This window comes from Pectinophora gossypiella, chromosome 9 (assembly GCF_024362695.1).
Source record: "Pectinophora gossypiella chromosome 9, ilPecGoss1.1, whole genome shotgun sequence".
NCBI classification, from domain to species: domain Eukaryota; kingdom Metazoa; phylum Arthropoda; class Insecta; order Lepidoptera; family Gelechiidae; genus Pectinophora; species Pectinophora gossypiella.
In genome coordinates, this window is record NC_065412.1 from 3,091,760 (window position 1) to 3,110,187 (window position 18,428).

The window sequence follows — 18,428 nt, forward strand, 5'->3', positions numbered from 1 at the left end:
ACAGATTTAGTAGAGAAATACAGGTCTACAAAGCAGGACTCGAAGGCGGTTAAGGTACCGGCACACCCCAGACACTTCATACTTCACAGCTCGTTTTACACAGACACTACACATTGACGTTATCGTATACGCGATCATACGATTGTGATCGGTGGGGAGCGGAGAGTTGCCCAATACAGGTTAGGTTAGATATCTCCGATAATGCTTTGGAATGTGGGTTTCCTCAAGATGTTTTCCTTCACCGCTGAGCACGTGATAATCATTTATAATCCAAACATGAATTTGAAAACAAATTTGACCTGTAGCCCTGGACTAGGCCTGTGCCGGATTCGAACCTGCGACCTCAAAGTGAGAGGTCAGCGTTCCATCAACTGGGCTATCATAGCTCTACCTGTACCAGAGTACAAGAAATAATCACTTAAAAAAGAAAAGCAGCCAGTGTCCTCATTATTAAAGGATTATTACAACGGGAACATTCCCGGGAATGGCGCATCACTGGCCATACTCCTTACTAGTGATGTTCCGGATATCCGTATCCGTATCCGCGGATATCCGAGATAAAAGAAAAATCCGTATCCGTATCCGTTACTTTTCACGCGGATCTTTTACGGATTTTTTCAAGTGATTAAGTAGAATTATTAAATAAAAAACTATAAAATTCCATTCAGATTGTTTTTATTTCTTAAAATCAAATATTTGGCACCTTTATATTGCAAACATTTAGATAGATAGAACTTTATAATGAAAGCAAGATAAAATATCACTTTTATAACAATGAAATAAGTAAAACTTTAATCTTTTTTTTAAAGAAAATAAAGATCCGTATCCGTATCCGCGGATCTTTATACTAAATATCCGTATTCAGATCCGTATCCGCGGATATACATTTTTAACGATCCGGAACATCACTACTCCTTACAGATTGAAGTGGGTGCGCAAATCGTGCGTAGGGTGACCATGCTCGTATCGGTCCGGGCGGAGTGTCCCTTCTCTACGTAGTTTTATTGTTAATGCCTAATAATGTACTAGGGTGTTCAAAGCTATGGATTACCTCTTGTAGACAAAGGTTGCAGTAGTCGTCGCGAATCTGGAAGTAGAGCCCGAGGATGGCCGACAGCTTGCTGAAGTCTGACTTGTTGTCGCTGAACAGCTGCATCAGGCGGATCGCCAGCATAAATAACCCACCAGTTTCTGAACACAACATATACTTTTTTACTTTGAATGATTCCGTGCTTTTTGACTAGACCTACCTGTTAGGTCAAGTTGTAATTTATTTTGTTGATGTGTTCAAATTGTACTTCGTATTATGTATTATGACTATTGTTAATAATTTGTGGACTCAGCAGACATTGTCCTACCCGAACACACTTTTTTTTGACGTGACTTATTGTAGATTTGCCGCTGATGTCATTCACTACTTGGCCGGACTAATGGCGAACGCTAAGAGCTCTCACGAGGTACAAAATTTAGACAAAAGGCCTGAGAGTGCCCAGATGGGCGCATAGCTCGGCTAAAAGCGTCGTCTGAAATTACCTAAATTTCGTAGAATTAATCGACCCTAGTGTGCTGATAGCGATAAGCGCTGATTGAAGGAAATCGTCGACCACGCCGGCGTGGTCGGTATCAGGGTCCTAACGTGTTTGTGGTCGCAAGCTGATTGACTGCCTCTATGGCTAGAGTAATCGTGTTGTCAAGATCCTATATTACGTCCTTCGGGTGATTTGACTAGTTGGAAACTAGCATATTGTGTGTTACTGTAAGAATCAACTTACTCTTGATGGTCATCTGCTTGTATTCGTCCTCGGAGGGGCAGCGGAAGTTGTCTCGCCAGTAGATCTCCATGCCCTGTCCGCGGTGGAGTTCCAGCAGCTGCTCCGTGTACACCGTCGTCGCCTGCGCACACCATTTACTATGTAATGTAGTACATACACATATGTAAGTCACGCCCGTATTCCTATTGCAATGGGTTATAAAATGACAAGACGTGAAGAATGATAGACGTGACGTGGAAGACCACGTCACGTCTATTGTTGTATTGATGCCTTGTCATTTTATAACCCACGATGTTGCCACCTTAGCAATAAGACCGAGTTTTGTATGTTTGTTTATTTTGTATCCAATTGTATAAGATATTCTATAGTGAATTGTAGATATCTGTCTCATGTCCAGTCCAGCATAAAACTAGAACGAAAAAAGCGAGTCACAGGGACAGGAGTCCTAGTACGGCTTTGAAATAGACTACTCTGGGCGCCATCCCACTCGCGTCAGACAGAGTACTGCAGGGCGGAAGGCAAGAGGGAAACCACTGCCATATTTTTCCCTAAAAAAGTAGCATGGAGAATGCTATACCTACAATAGCGTGGCTCTTTTTGCGGTGATGTTATGTAATGGACGTTGTATTAAAACACATAATACCGGGTTCTTTAAGCGTTAATCAGGGATGATCATCCCTTACGTGTGAACCCGGTATTACGTGAGAACCCAGTATTGCGTGTTTTAATTATGATAATAACCGCGTAAACCTCAAACAATGTATGGACGTAGTGTTACGGTAGACATACCAATGGATGCCCCAGCTCCAAGGTCTTCTCGAGCGCGACGATCATGACGTAGTTGGCAGCGTTGATGGTGCTGGCGACTCCGTAGATGGAGTGCGCCACGGGGATGCCGCGCCGCAGGATCGAGTTGTCTTGGATGTCGTCGATGCTAGGGGGTGATAAAAATTGAACACGACCTATGCGTCTTAAATTGAATGCATTCTTATCTATCATAAAGTTATTGTCTATGCCTCATATGATTCTATGTATTGTCTTTGCCTCTTCTTGTTCTCCTTTTGACGACATCGATATAACGTAACCGTTGCAATATTATATTTAATTTAATCCGGACGTATTATTATAATCAAACGTTAATTTAATTCGTGACATTGTAAGTGTGACTGTTTGCCTTCGTGGATGTTATTTGGGATACAATTTTGTGTGACATGTTTCAATTTCATCTTCATCATGTGTTTTATGAAAATACAATGGCGATGCTGGGCTTGAGATTCCGCTGAGTTTTATTGTCATCACCCTATTAAGTGCTGCGCCCTTCCTCTGCTCAATCTACTCTGCCAACAGGTTAAGTTGCCCAGGAAGAAGAAAAGACGACAATAAAAAAAAAAAAGACACATTGGTAAGCGGTGAATTTATTGAACAATGGCCGAATCGCAAAACCGCATGGAGAATTGCAATGTGATCAGCGGAGGCTTCAGCTTTGAAAAATTAGACGGTGTTTCTAACTATGTCGCATGGAAGTTTGCCATTAAACACGCTTTAATATTGGAAAACTTATGGAATGCGGTCCTTGGTACTGAAACGGACGCATCGAAGGTGGCAAAAGCACTTGCACGGATATCATTAAGCATAAAACCCTCTCTTTATCAGCTACTACATGGAATTCAGACAGCTAAAGAAGCTTGGGAAAAGCTGGCAAATATTTATGAAGACAAAGGTTTGTTTAGACGAGTTAACTTACTCCGTCAACTTCATCGTGTGGACTACAGTAACTATGATTGCATGACCAAGTATATTGACACAGTATTCTCACTGGTGCAGCAGCTAGCGGACATCGGAAAAATCATTGAAGATGAAGAAATAGCAGAGATTCTATTATCTGGGCTCCCTCAGGACTTCGACACATTAGTATCGGCCTTGGAGACAGCTTCTCTTACTAACAATTTATCTTCAGAAGTAGTTCGTGCTCGATTAATTCAAGAAGAATATCGCAAGCTGCACACTGATAATCAGAAGAGCCAGAATAATTCATCTAGTGCATTATATGTGAAGAAAAAGGTTATATGTAACTACTGCAAGAAACCTGGACACATCAAGTCTCGTTGTTTTAAGTTGAAGCGGCAGAAACAAGAAAAAGCGAATGAAGAAAAGACTATATTTGCTTCTTCATATTACACAGCTGCTGATATAGACTTTATTGTGGACAGCGGTTCGAGTTCTCACATGTGCAATAATCAAGATTTGCTGGATAATATTAAGAAAAATAAAACAATTATTTCTTGTGCTCAAAAAGGATCAAAACTAGAGAGCTGTAGTATAGGAGACATGCATGTAAGTTCTGATGGTATTCATAAAACTTTGAATGATGTTATGTATGTTCCACATTTGTCTGAAAATTTAATTTCTGTGAGTAGATTATGTGAGAGGGGTATGATAGTAATTTTTGATAAAGATGGGTGTCATATTTATGAGAGTTGTCATATACAAGGAAAGCCTGTTATGTCTGCAGATCTATGTAAGGGTGTTTATAGAATGAACTGTACCTTTGCAAGGGAGCGTTCGATGGCTGTTCTACATCAAGTGCAGAAAGCACAGATCGCAAAGTTTGCTGGATCTAATTGTAGGGATGCTAATTTATGGCATAGAAGGTTAGGGCATCTTAGTCTCACAGGTATGTGTACACTTCGGGCACGTGCAGAACGTAATGTATCTTTTCAGGACAATGAGAATAACTTAGGTGAGTGTATCGCCTGCCTGGAGGGGAAGCCGGTGGCCAAGGTTTTTCCGAAGGGATCTTCTCATCGAGCCAGCCAGCCCTTGGAGTTGATACATAGTGATGTTTGTGGCCCTATGACGGAGACCAGCTGGAGTGATGCAAGGTATTTATTAACTCTTACTGATGATTATTCTAGAAAGAGCTTTGGTTATTTATTAAAGAAAAAGTCAGATGTTCTGACTTGCTTTAAGCACTTTAAGAATTTTGTAGAAAAGCAGACTGGTTTGCATATAAAATGCCTGCGTTCTGATAATGGGGGTGAATACTGTAATGACAGTTTTAAAAATTTCCTTGAAAATGAAGGAATATCTCACCAGTTAACTGTACCGTATTGTGCTCAACAAAATGGCGTGGCTGAACGCCTGAATAGGACTATTATGGAGAAGGCGAGATGCATGTTAATTCAGTCAGGTCTTTGTAACCGTTTCTGGGGTGAGGCCGTAATGACGGCAATATATTTAAAGAATAGGAGCCCCACTGTTGCATTAACAGGACAAGTACCTGAGGAGGTCTGGTCCCGGCATTCTGTTTGTCTCGGACACCTACGCGTTTTTGGTTGCATTGCCTATACATTGATTCCTGAGCCGACTCGTACAAGTAAATTAAACGCTAAGGCAAAGTTGTGCATATTTGTTGGTTATTCAGAAACCACAAAAGGCTATAGACTTATTGACCCATCTAATCCAAAAAGAGTAATATTGTCGCGGAATGTAAATTTTATTGAAGATAGATTTTATAAAGATTTAAAGGAGGATATAAATAAAAATTTTATTTGCAATGACAATTATAATTTTATTATTTCTGAATATAATAATAATGAATCTAATATTAATGTAATTGGTAATAATTTTAACTCAATTAATGAAGAAAATTTATATGAATTTTCAGATGCAGAATCGGGTGACATGTGTGTCGAGCGCAGCGGGACTACACCAGTCTCTGCTGAGCCCAAATCCTTAGCTAGGGAGCCGGAGGCGCAGCCGGTAACTTGCGAGGAAACGGTAGCTTCAGGGGAAGGTGCTACTCGTCCAGTGGACCCTGTGACCGTATGCGACCGCCCTGTGCGCTCCACACGTAGTAAACGACCTATAAGATACGGCGACTACGAAATTGGTATGTACGCCAGCTCTATATTTGATGAACCTCAAACATACGACGAGGCGATGGCATCGTCGAGCTCATCAAAGTGGCAAAAAGCGATGAAAGAGGAATATGATTCACTTGTTCATCATAAAGTATGGGAGATTGTAGATCGACCTGTAGATGCCAATATTATTAAGTGTAAATGGGTATACAAAGTTAAACACGACACTTCGGGTAAATTTGATAAGTTTAAAGCTCGCTTGGTTGCTCGTGGCTTTAGTCAGAAGGAAGGCATAGATTATTCTGAAACATTCTCACCTGTGGTACGTCATTCGACAATGCGTATTCTGTTTTCATTAGCTAATCAGTTAGATATGTCTATTGAACACATAGATGTGACTACTGCATTTCTGAATGGTGACCTTCATGAAAGAATTTATATGGAGCAACCACAAGGTTTTGTCTGTGATGGAAGTAAGGTGTGTATGCTATTAAAAAGTCTATATGGTTTGAAACAGGCTAGTCGCATGTGGAACCAGAAGGTAAATGATTTATTGTTGAGAAATGGCTATATACAAAGTAAATGTGAGCCATGTGTGTATACAAGGAGAAATGAAAGGGATCTCACTATTATAGCTCTTTATGTTGACGACTTTTATATTTTTTCGACATGTAATACAAAAGATTTATTTGATTTATTGAACAGTCAATTTTGTATTAAACATCTTGGTTCACTTACTAGTTGTTTAGGCATGCGTGTAACTAGAAAGAATAATGTTTTAATCCTAGACCAATCAGAGTATATAAAGAAATTACTTACACGTTTTCATATGTTAGACTGTAAGCATATTGGCACACCTATGATAGCAAATTGTAATTTAGCTGATGCAGACAATGAACCTTTAGATGACAATGTTTATCAATTCAGGCAATTAATAGGCTGTCTAATGTATTTGTCAGTTTGTACAAGGCCTGACATATCTTTTAGTTGTAGTCAGCTGAGTCAGTATTTGACCAATTTTAATAAAAGTCACTGGGTGGCTGCTAAACGTGTGTTACGATATTTGGCAGGTACCATTGATTTGGGGCTTTGTTTTTATAAAAGTAATTGTATAAACTTAATTTCATATGCAGATGCTGACTGGGCAAATGATAAAAGTGATAGGAAATCATATACAGGCTTTGTTATCAAACTGGGTAACAGTATAGTTAGCTGGGAAGCTAGGAAGCAGCGGTGTGTTGCCTTATCCAGCACTGAGGCAGAATATTTAGCCATAAGTGATGTTGCGAAAGAGTTATGTTTTATTCAGAATTTCTTGTTAGAAATTATTGATAAACATATAGACACAGTTATCTATAATGATAATCAGAGCGCACATAAGTTGTTGTTGGCTAAGGAATATAGTCATAAGCGCACCAAGCACATAGACATACGTTATCATTTTGTGAAAGAGTATGTATCACGCCCTAATGTAACTATTAAATACTTACCAACTGATAAGATGACAGCTGATGTACTTACCAAACCATTATGTAATTACAAGCATCATTACTTTGTTGAAGAATTGAATTTAAAAATTTTTGATGTGTAATTAGCTTATTGTGTATGTTATATTATTGCATAAGTATTACTTGAAATAACTATTTTTCTTTATGCCTGTATTCTATATGTTATAGTTGATAAACATAGGTATGTTGATGGATGATAAGAATGAGGGGAAGTGATAAAAATTGAACACGACCTATGCGTCTTAAATTGAATGCATTCTTATCTATCATAAAGTTATTGTCTATGCCTCATATGATTCTATGTATTGTCTTTGCCTCTTCTTGTTCTCCTTTTGACGACATCGATATAACGTAACCGTTGCAATATTATATTTAATTTAATCCGGACGTATTATTATAATCAAACGTTAATTTAATTCGTGACATTGTAAGTGTGACTGTTTGCCTTCGTGGATGTTATTTGGGATACAATTTTGTGTGACATGTTTCAATTTCATCTTCATCATGTGTTTTATGAAAATACAATGGCGATGCTGGGCTTGAGATTCCGCTGAGTTTTATTGTCATCACCCTATTAAGTGCTGCGCCCTTCCTCTGCTCAATCTACTCTGCCAACAGGGGGAACATGACATTTACATCTCACGACCTCTTAAAATACCTCTTTAAAGACCTCTGCCGGTATAGAGTTATTAACATCGGCCAATAACTCGACAGGATTAAGTAGACAGCACGTCAAACGGATTGCATACCAGCGAGATATTAATTGGGTCGTGTAATAGGTTCAAGATAAATTATGAAATTCTGATTACTAAATACTAACGAAAAACATTTTCTTTTTAACTTATTTAACTTAATTTAAAATGTCTAAAGTTAAAAAATCTAACGTCAAATCACCTACGTTTAAAATACCTAAAATCTAAATAATCATTATATTAATAACACAACACCTATCCCCACGATAAGAAGAACTTCGTATTAGTTGGTTAGGTATAGACATTTAAACATTAGGTACCTATATTTTAGGTATTTTAAACGTAGGTAATTTAACGTCAGGTTTTTTTTTTAATTTTAGACATTTAAATACGTAACCATGATAGATAGACTCGTTGAAATAAAATTTACAATAAATTTAAAATGCGATTGATTATGAAAAACAAAAACAGCGCATATAAAACGCATTTCACACATAGATACTCTAACCGCGCGCGCGTTTTGGTATAGGTACCAAAGTTATGTATGAGTATCTATGTGTGAAATGCGTTTTGTATGCGCTGTTTTTGTTTTCCATGATCAATCGCATTTTAAATTTACATTGTACTTATCACTACATAGTATAAAATAAAGTCGCTTTTTCTGTCCATATATCCCTATGTACGATTAAATCTTTAAAACTACGCAACGGATTTTGATGCGGTTTTTTTAATAGATATAGTGATTCAAGAGAAAGTTTTATAAATAACATCTATTAAATAGTGGAGAAATACTGTTATTTCTGAGGTTTTTAATATGATGTCGTAAATAATTTCATTTTTTCCTCAGCATTGCACCCAAGCAAAGCCGGGGCGGGTCGCTAGTTGGTAATATATACACATAACTATATGTTTAAACGACTCCACATTGTTCCACATGGCAGCATTACCACTGACGTAGGCGCTTAATCACAATTCCATCGAAACCATCTGATTCACGAAGCTCAAAGCTCAAATGAAAACAAATGATTTAAATACAATAACTGTTTAGATCATTATTATTCATACACCATAGAATACCACGACATTGGGGTGCGTGCTGGGTTTCCCATCATCATATCCCCATACCTATTGTGTACAGGCGTGTAGGGTAGTATTTACACAACAGTATGTGTCTCTAACAAAAAGGATAATACACAAACTCACGCCCGTTAACCCTCTTGGGGTGGACAGAGCAAAAAAGTAATCAGAAATCAACAGGCACTTTTCATACGAAATCTTATAATACCCACTTATGTTGAATAATATTGCGACGGGTAGTGATCTTAGGTCATGTTAAAAATGCAATTCCTATGTCCGTTTTTACGATATTCCCGGTAAGATAAACATCTAAACGCGATGTATGCCTGTATAGAATGGACACTCCCCGCCCCGCACCGATACGAACTTGGAACGATCTTGATTTACCTCACCCCCGATGATGTCTATTTAAGCCGTAAAGGAGCGCGGACTGTCTGTCTCGCTTACACACACGGGGTAAGGCACACGGTAAGTACTAGATTTTTGTATGGAATGTCTGGGCAGTGGAGCTGTATAACAAACAGTCTAACATAATCCGGAATGACGCCGCACCGTTTGCAAGAGCGTAGATTTTTTTGAAGAGAAGCGATTACAAGTTACAACATCTCGACGCAAAACGCCAAATCTCGAAGACTAGACCGAAACCCTCCTTTAACTACACACTCAATTCATCAGGCCAGCTTTACTCTGTACCATGTGACCGGACTTCGACTTGATCGAAGTTCAGTTTCGCCAGCCACATCAGAGCCCACCACAACAACGACCCAGGATATATAGGAGTCACCATCGCCAGATACGTTTTGGACGACATGATGATGAACATAGCCTGTACTACTCCATGATAAGTAGTAAATTAACACCATGAATCATGTCATGCATGACTCACAGTAATTCCACTGATTAGCTGAAGTAAAGGGAATTGTATCACAATCAGTTAACTAAGATTAATTGGTCAGATTTGTAGACAGAAATATACAGGCTTTGTCTTGCGTCGGAATTAAATTGGGTTGATGTGAAATAAACTGGTACATATTATATCAACATACTATGAGCATGAAGTAACTACTGTACTATGTAAAACAGAGGGTTTCTCGCCATAGAAAAACAGTTGCCGCGAAAACGGGCGCAAATCGAGGGCCGATGGCGAGCATCTCTTCTGTTAAGTGTTGATATAATGGTGCTAATTCCTGTCAATACCAGCTAATTTTATTTTAAGTTATATCTGTTATTTTCTTATCTGCCAAAAAGGAAAGGGACGGGTAATCGACAAGCATAAAATCTATGGAACACACGTCAATTTTAAGCACAAATCTAAAACAACCGACTAAAAATTTGACATTGGCCAATAACCCGACAGAATATTGTTGACGGCACACATCAAACGGTTTGCATACCAGCGACATACCTTTTTATTCCCCGGGTTATTCATTCAATCATCCTATAAGAAAATGACAGGTATAACTTAAAGTAAAATTAGGAGGTATCTGCAGGAATCAGGGCCATTATATATTTTAAAAAAATTGCATAAAACATTAATAAACAGCCTATTGGTCAGTCTAAACAGGTTGTTCACATAATTCAAGCCTGCAATGTCCTTAACAAAAAAAGGACAGTCTCACAAACTGATTTCGACAATGTCCCCATTGGGAATCAAACCCAGACCTCCAGATCGTGAGCTGAACACTGACCACTAGACCACAGAGGCTGTTAAAAAATAATAGGTAGGTATGTATTTTCATTATCTGTCCAAGTCTGTAATACATCTGTCTAAGTGTTAATTTAATATAATATTAAATATTATATTTATTATTTTTTAAAATGTATAGCAACCCGGCCTACCGAACATTGTCTGGGTCGGCGAAACGAACGAGCCTCGCGCGGTCGTATGCCCGCGCGCTTTAATTGTTAAATGAGCGTGCCGCGCCACCCCCCGCGCGCCCCCGCTATCTGTCACTTTCATATTTTTTCTCTTCTCTGGACGATTGCGAACCACGCGCACACTATACGCGCCCTTTCTTAAATTTGTGTGCCAATCTTGTAAGAACTCGTGTGAATCTGAATATATTGTGACAATCACCCTATTAAACAAAAGATTACCCTGAGATCCGACTGTTTTACTTCAACACCTGGCTAGCCACCCCCATATCTGGCAGCCCAACGCGGTTATTCGAGATTTTCAACTCCAGATATTATAAGGTACGTCGTGAATTCTACAAGATAATTATAAGAAAACACAGATACCTAACGATACATCGTGATTTCTACAAGATAATAATAATTGTAACACGCCTATACAATCTGGAAGCCCTCCGAGATTTTTTACAAGATTTCTACGTGGATTCGAATATTTCGTGATAATGCCACGCACTCGAAGTCAGGAGCAAACTTTACGGCCCGATGATGATGCTGCTTACGACCCGCCGCCGCCCACACGTGACGACGCCGGCGCGGCCGACGCATTCCCACCTTCCATCGGCGACCGGTTCTCTATTCCCCCTACCGATGCCAGCGTGACATTCTCACAGGAAAGTGTCGCCGCCCTCGTCGCGACACTTCAGAAAACCCAGACAGAAGCCTTCAAAGACGTACTCGAGTCTGTTTTGAGTCATCGTGCGACCTCATCGACTCCGGCGCCGCTACCAGACAGCCATGCTAATATGTCTCAATGTAAAGCTACATACAGCGGCAGCGGCGACCCGACGGACGTGGAAGCGTTTATAGATGCGGTCGACAGTTATATTGAATGTACACAGATCAGCGATGCAAATGTAGTCAGAGGCATATCTATGCTTTTAACGCAAGACGCAGCCACATGGTGGCTGGGCATTAAGAATACTATCTCTACATGGGACGAAGCCAAAGAGAACCTGATAAGTGCCTTTGGAGACCGACGTCCGCCTCATCGCCTGTACCTACAACTGTTCAAAATGGCTCATGACAAGGAAAGTACAGATATTTTTATAGCTAGAGCACGCGCTCTCTTAGCACGCCTCCCTCGCGGCGATCTTAGCGAGAAAGTAGAGCTAGACATGGTGTACGGGTTATTGAACGACCGTATACGACGACAAGTGCGACGAGAAGAAGTTACGACGTTCGCAGGACTGCTCCGCCGTGCACGTGAAATAGAAGATGCGACGGCGCCGATCGTGCCGCCCGTCGCTCACCGTCGCGCCATGCCCGCCGCCGCGCAGCCAAGCCGCGCGCCCGCCGCGCATGCTGCAGTCGCTGGCCGCGCCCCGCCTGTCACCGAGCCCGCTTTCTCCGTCCCTCCGACGCGCCCCGAGCCTACGTCGATGCCCGCCGCCCACGCCCCTGCACCTCCACCTGCGCGAGACCCGGCTCCCGCCACTGCAAAGAAGCAGCGGCCAGTGTGTACCTACTGCAAGAGGTTCGGTCACACGATAGATGCATGCCGTAAGTTAGCGAACACTCAAGGTGAGACAAAATTTAATACTTGTGTGGAGTCGAATGGACATAATAATGAGGACAAGTGTAAGGAAAGCTTTTATTGTGTGGAATTTTCTAATAAGTCCAATATTCCTTCTTCAAATAACCATTTGAACGCTAGAGACTGTAATGTTCCATACCAATCTGATAACTTAGCTATAAATAATACTTACAATACTCATATGTCAGATGTGTTGCTCTTATCAGATAAGAATAATTCCAATAGTTCAGAGGGTGTTTGTGTTCATCAACTTCAGGGTTGTCATTGTTATTGCTTAATACATAATAATGTTAATAATTTTAACACTAATAACTCTGCTTGCTTTCTGGATAAGGGTGACCATAACAAATTTATTTCTAAGGATAAAATTTTTAATGAATGTTCTGTGAATGTTCAACAACCTAAGGGTTGCCATTGTTATTGCTCAATTCATAACGATGCTTATAATTCTAAGTCTACTAACTGTGATTGTTATATGGATAAGGGTGACCATGCGAAATTTAATTATCGGGATAAGTATTTAAATGAATGTACTTTGAATATTGATGAGTGTGCACGTACGGGGGACGCATCATTGTTAGGCAACGACCACGTCAGGCTCGCCTCGCATCAGGACATGCGACCAATTTTTAAAATCGAAATCTTGGGTGTTAATGGTACTGCTTTGATTGACACAGGCGCTAAGCATTGCATTGCGGGTCATACGCTATATACTCTCCTTCTACGTCGAGGCCATCCTCTTCACCGCACGTCGACGGCCACATTCGCGTAATGGATGTATTAACTACAACATTACAGGTGAGGTTGGAACACACTGTTATTTCTATCCCATTTCTGGTATTCCCGGACTCCGACAACAACGAGACACTCCTCGGTATCGACTTTATTTCTGCCGCCGGAGTAGTGTTAGACTTCAGCTCAGAAACTTGGTACTTCAGCAAATCTGGTACTCGTTACAAGCTTCTGTTTGAACCTGCCTCTCGCGACGTCAACTGCGCTTCTGCAGACGTGCTTCGGGAAGACGAAGGCACCCATCTTGGCTCAGCTGAACGACAGGCGCTTGCCCAAGTACTCGTCAAGTACGCCCAGATCTTCGAGCCAGGGGGAGCCCCGACACCTTACGCCGAGCATCGCATCGATACAGGTGAGCACCCTCCTATTGCTGTACCTCCCTATCGCTTGAATCCTGCAAAGAAAGAGTTGATGAGAAAGGAGATAGAAGATATGCTACAGGCCGACATTATCGAAGAATGTGAGTCTGCATGGAGTGCCCCGGCGCTGCTCGTGCCGAAGTCAGATGGTAGTATCCGCTTCTGTATCGACTACAGACGGTTAAATTCTGTCACCAAATCTGATACTTACCCCATGCCCCTCATTGATGAGCTCGTACAGTCAACGAAAAGGAACTGCTACATGAGTACCCTAGATTTAAAGGCGGGTTACTGGCAAGTTAGCGTCAGTGAAGCTGACAGGGACAAAACAGCCTTTGTAACACCTCTAGGTACTTATCGTTTCAAGCGAATGCCGTTCGGATTGAAAAATGCTCCGGCGACATTTCAGCGGCTCATCGATCGCTTCAGGACATGTGCAGCATTAAAAGACGTAACTATACTCACTTACTTAGATGACATACTAGTCATTTCAGAAGGACTTCAGCAACACCTGCGTGACCTCGAGGCAGTCTTCCAACGCCTTAGCCAATTTAATCTGCACGTCAACCGGAAGAAATGCGTGTTCGCCAGAGAAAGCGTCCGTTACCTGGGGCACGTCATTACGCAAGAAGGCATCTCCGTTGACCGTGACAAGGTAAACGCTGTCCTCGAGATGAAGGAGCCGTCAAACCTCAAACACATGAGGACTTTCCTTCAAACCTGTTCATGGTTTAGAAAATTCATTCCTAACTTCTCCAAAGTCGCTGAGCCACTTACACGGTTGACTAGGAAGAATCAAGTTTGGTCTTGGGGCCCTGCTCAGTCGCAAGCGTTCAATACACTGAAGCAGTTGCTTACTTCTGCCCCAATATTGATCCAACCTGATTTCAATAATCCCTTCATTCTGCGCACCGACGCAAGCAACTACGCCTTAGGCGCGGTCTTATTACAGGGGGAGGACAAGGAGGAAAGGCCCATCGAGTACGCAAGTAGACTCCTTTCTGCAGCTGAAAGAAACTACTCCACAACCGAGCGTGAAGCTCTGGCCGTTGTGTGGGCAGTTGAACGTTTTCGTTCCTATTTAGATGGACAACCGGTAGTCATCGGAAGCGACCATCAACCTCTTCGCTGGCTGCTGTCACTGAAATCGCCAACCGGAAGGTTAGTACGTTGGGCATTAAAGCTCCAATCGTTTGATATTCGATTCCAGTACACACCAGGGAAAGCTAACGTCGTGGCAGACACCCTGAGCCGACCCATCTGCTCTGGAGGCACCCGCGAGGACTGCGGCGTCTGTTCGGTAATTATTGAATTACCTACTAAAAAGCCCGAGCAGATAAGACAGGAGCAACTTACCGATCCTGAAGTTGCCAAGATAGTCCAGGAGCTGGAAGCCACCGACGAAACAGCAGCACAACGATGGACTGAAAGAGGTTACCTACTAAACCAAGGCGTGCTATACAGGTATAATCCTAATTCAGACAGCGAGTCACCGCAGCTTGTCATTCCAGCAACTCAGGTAAATGACATAATCAAGCAGTGCCACGATTCCCCGCTGGCTGGTCACCCTGGTATAGACAGGACCTACCAGAAAATCGCGCAGCTGTACTACTTCACTGGAATGCGGCGCCTAGTCACGGAGTACGTGAAATCCTGCATCCATTGCCAAAGGTATAAAGCCACAAATGCCAAGCCTCCCGGCCTTCTTCAAACACCCGTTATGAATCAACGTAACGAGGTGCTAGCCATTGATCTCTTCGGCCCACTCCCGGAGGGTGAGCAGGGGGAGCGTTGGATATTGCTCGTCGAGGACACAGCGACCAGGTGGGTAGAGCTATTTGCCCTAAAGGAAGCCACATCAGAAGCATGTGCGCGTGTCCTCATCGAGGAATATTTTATGCGATACGGGTTGCCTCGCCGGATAATATCGGACAACGGCGTCCAATTCATCTCGGCAGTCATGCGCCAATGCATGTCGGTCCTGGATGTGAAGCAAAACTTCGTGCCACTCTACCATCCAGAAGCCAACCCTGCAGAGAGAAAGAATCGCGACTTAAAGGTAATGTTAGCGCAACTCGTGGAGAACGACCATCCATCCTGGCCAAAGAAGCTACACATCATTCGCTTTGCCCTGAACAGCGCGCCATGCCGCACTACAGGTAAGACGCCAGCTTATTTGACCTTGGCTAGAGAGATGAGGTCTCCCACAGAGGTCACACATGACCTTCGTGCTATTCTAGACAAAGATAACTTTGTCCCACAGATAACACCATATCTCAGACAATTTATCAACTCCCTATCGGCGATCCGGGAACGTGTAGAAGTGCAGCAGGACAAGCGCAAAGAGTACGCTGACCAGTCACGGCGTCCTGGAGACCACTTTCAAGTAGGTGACTTAGTTCTTCTACAATCACACGTCCTGAGCAAGAGTTCCAAGGAGCTTACATCCAAATTCGTCCCACGTCGAGATGGTCCTTATCGCATCGCGCAGAAGGTTAGTCCTACGACCTACAGCATCGCGCGCATGGAGAACCCCGACGATATTATAGGGAAGTATCATCTTCAAGATCTTACTCGGTACACAGGCAGTGAGGTAACTCCACCTAAACCTGTCATTCCTAAAAGGAAACGAGGACGACCGGGTAGGAAGCAGTCTGAGCAGCCAGTCCAGGAGCGAGGACGTCCTCCAGGACTGGAGGGGGAGTATATAGCAACCCGGCCTACCGAACATTGTCTGGGTCGGCGAAACGAACGAGCCTCGCGCGGTCGTATGCCCGCGCGCTTTAATTGTTAAATGAGCGTGCCGCGCCACCCCCCGCGCGCCCCCGCTATCTGTCACTTTCATATTTTTTCTCTTCTCTGGACGATTGCGAACCACGCGCACACTATACGCGCCCTTTCTTAAATTTGTGTGCCAATCTTGTAAGAACTCGTGTGAATCTGAATATATTGTGACAATCACCCTATTAAACAAAAGATTACCCTGAGATCCGACTGTTTTACTTCAACACCTGGCTAGCCACCCCCATAAATGCCTTTTTTATCAGACTTATCACCCTGGATATATTATTATAATATCTCATTTTGAGGTCAAGGAAGGATGTTTTGTGAGAATTTATTTATTTATTTTGAGGAAGACTTACGGCCATATACATTTTCTAACATAATAACCAGACAATAGCTAAAGGCTAATTACAAGTCTCCACCTAATAGTGGCTAAGTTATTTACCCTTTTACAATTATAAAAATCAAGAATTAAGTAAGTAGGTTAAAGCAGGTTAAGAAAGAAAGCCATAAGTTCTGAAAAGGGTCTCATCCTATTTGAAAAAAAAAAATACCTATATGGTGTAATTTGATCTTATCCTGTTAGAAAAAAGTTATGATTTTTTTTTTATACTTACAGTAAGCTGGAGTTGTGGAGCATCTGCACAATCTCCCCAACAGAGCGTATTTTATCATCGGAGATCTTGAGCCAGTAGTTGAATGCGGATATCAACTTCGTCCGGATCTGTTTCCCGGGCACTTGGGATATGTATGTGTACGGCATTAAGATTTTCTGAAAACCACAATCAATGTAAACTTTTTCATTTTAAATAATATTACAGTAAAGATATTTATCTATAATACAACATAATAAGTTATAAAGTTATTACTATGTACATAAAATAAAATATATAAAATCTTATCTAAATGGATTGAGAAATTTTTTTTGTAGGTGTTTGTATAACTAATAAACTTTACATTAAGTAGAAGAAAAATATACTTGAATAAAGAATTATGTTTTCTTTTCCTACAGTGTGTACTTGCAGTGTTTAGAGATGTAACTAACCATGTCAATGCCGCATTCGGCGCATTGCGTCATTTTTAATTTTATTTATTAAATAACACACGTTACAACTTCCGTACACACTAACACTATGTCGGACAAAACCATGAACAATGTCATTGTTGTACACAAAGTAACAGAACAATAACTAGGTACACGAAAAACGGTAGCACGGTACAGATTCATCTTTTATAAGTTTGTACAATAATTCTGTATAGGAGTACACCTACCTCGTCCTGTTCCTTGTCACCACTCTTTGTTGACACAGACATTGTTGCCTGATTTACTGTTTGTCGAACAAAAAGCAAAAAACAATGAAAAGATAAAGAAGGTATCGGCTTTAGGAAAATCAATTTTTCCCGACTCACGAACGGCTTATGAGAAGAATCAAGAATGACAGGTAGGCAACTTGCTTGCAAACGGGTGCAAGTGCGGGTGGCGCGCAGGCAGATAAAATAAACGTCAAAAAAGTGTGACCACATTAGTAAATAATTATTTGCATAACTATATAGCTTTCCGGCAGCGATTCCGTCGCGCGCGGCATGTTTCTTCCACCACTAAATAATATTAAAACTATCCTAAAATAAATCTGTGGGTTTAGCACCGTAAGCACGCGACTCTTTCTCGCTGCGACAGAGATTATCTGTCTCTTTCTGTGCAGTATTGTGAGAAAGTGACGGGTGACGTGTGTCGAGGCGAGAAAGAATCGCACCGCTGATGTATATTATATACTATGTATTGTATGCCGATGTAAGCAAACTCATAGGAGAAGCATTCGACCACAGCTATTTGGAAGGATTTTAAAAATGACATATCCAAATTTCTTATATCCAAGAAAAGTATACAAATCCCCTTTATAACTCCACTTCAGAAGATATTATAAAAGCATACAAGTCCCTGTATGTTGCAATATTTGCCAAAACGTCTTGAATGTCGCGCGGGATGCTTTCTGATGTTCCATAAATATGCAATAATCTGTCAACCAGAATCAATCGCTACTATTTCGCTGTCATAGTCATAATAACAGCTGACCTCCGATAATAATGCGCTTTATTCGTAGGAATTAAATGTGGAAAGATATGTGTAAAATA

At 41.5% G+C, this 18,428-nt stretch overlaps 1 protein-coding gene across 3 annotated transcripts in view; it reads right to left on the reverse strand.

Annotated features, from left to right (window-relative positions):
- The window catches only part of LOC126369424 (terpene synthase), a 28,125-nt gene extending 10,337 nt beyond the window's left edge, over positions 1–17,788 (reverse strand). For 2 of the 3 annotated variants that reach the window (XR_007566698.1, XM_050013834.1), the window contains exons 1-5: positions 17,568–17,788; positions 16,913–17,067; positions 2,562–2,706; positions 1,773–1,893; positions 1,052–1,191 (exon numbers count right to left, since the gene is read on the reverse strand). Coding sequence is in view for 2 of the 3 variants with exons in the window: in XM_050013834.1 (XP_049869791.1) it covers positions 1,052–1,191; positions 1,773–1,893; positions 2,562–2,706; positions 16,913–17,067; positions 17,568–17,609 (603 nt within the window). In the remaining variant the exon portion in view is untranslated. Of the gene's footprint in view, positions 1–1,051; positions 1,192–1,772; positions 1,894–2,561; positions 2,707–16,912; positions 17,068–17,274; positions 17,333–17,567 lie in introns of those variants that run through there. The other variant, XM_050013835.1, reaches the window with a different exon arrangement.
- Positions 17,789–18,428: the final 640 nt, after the last annotated feature.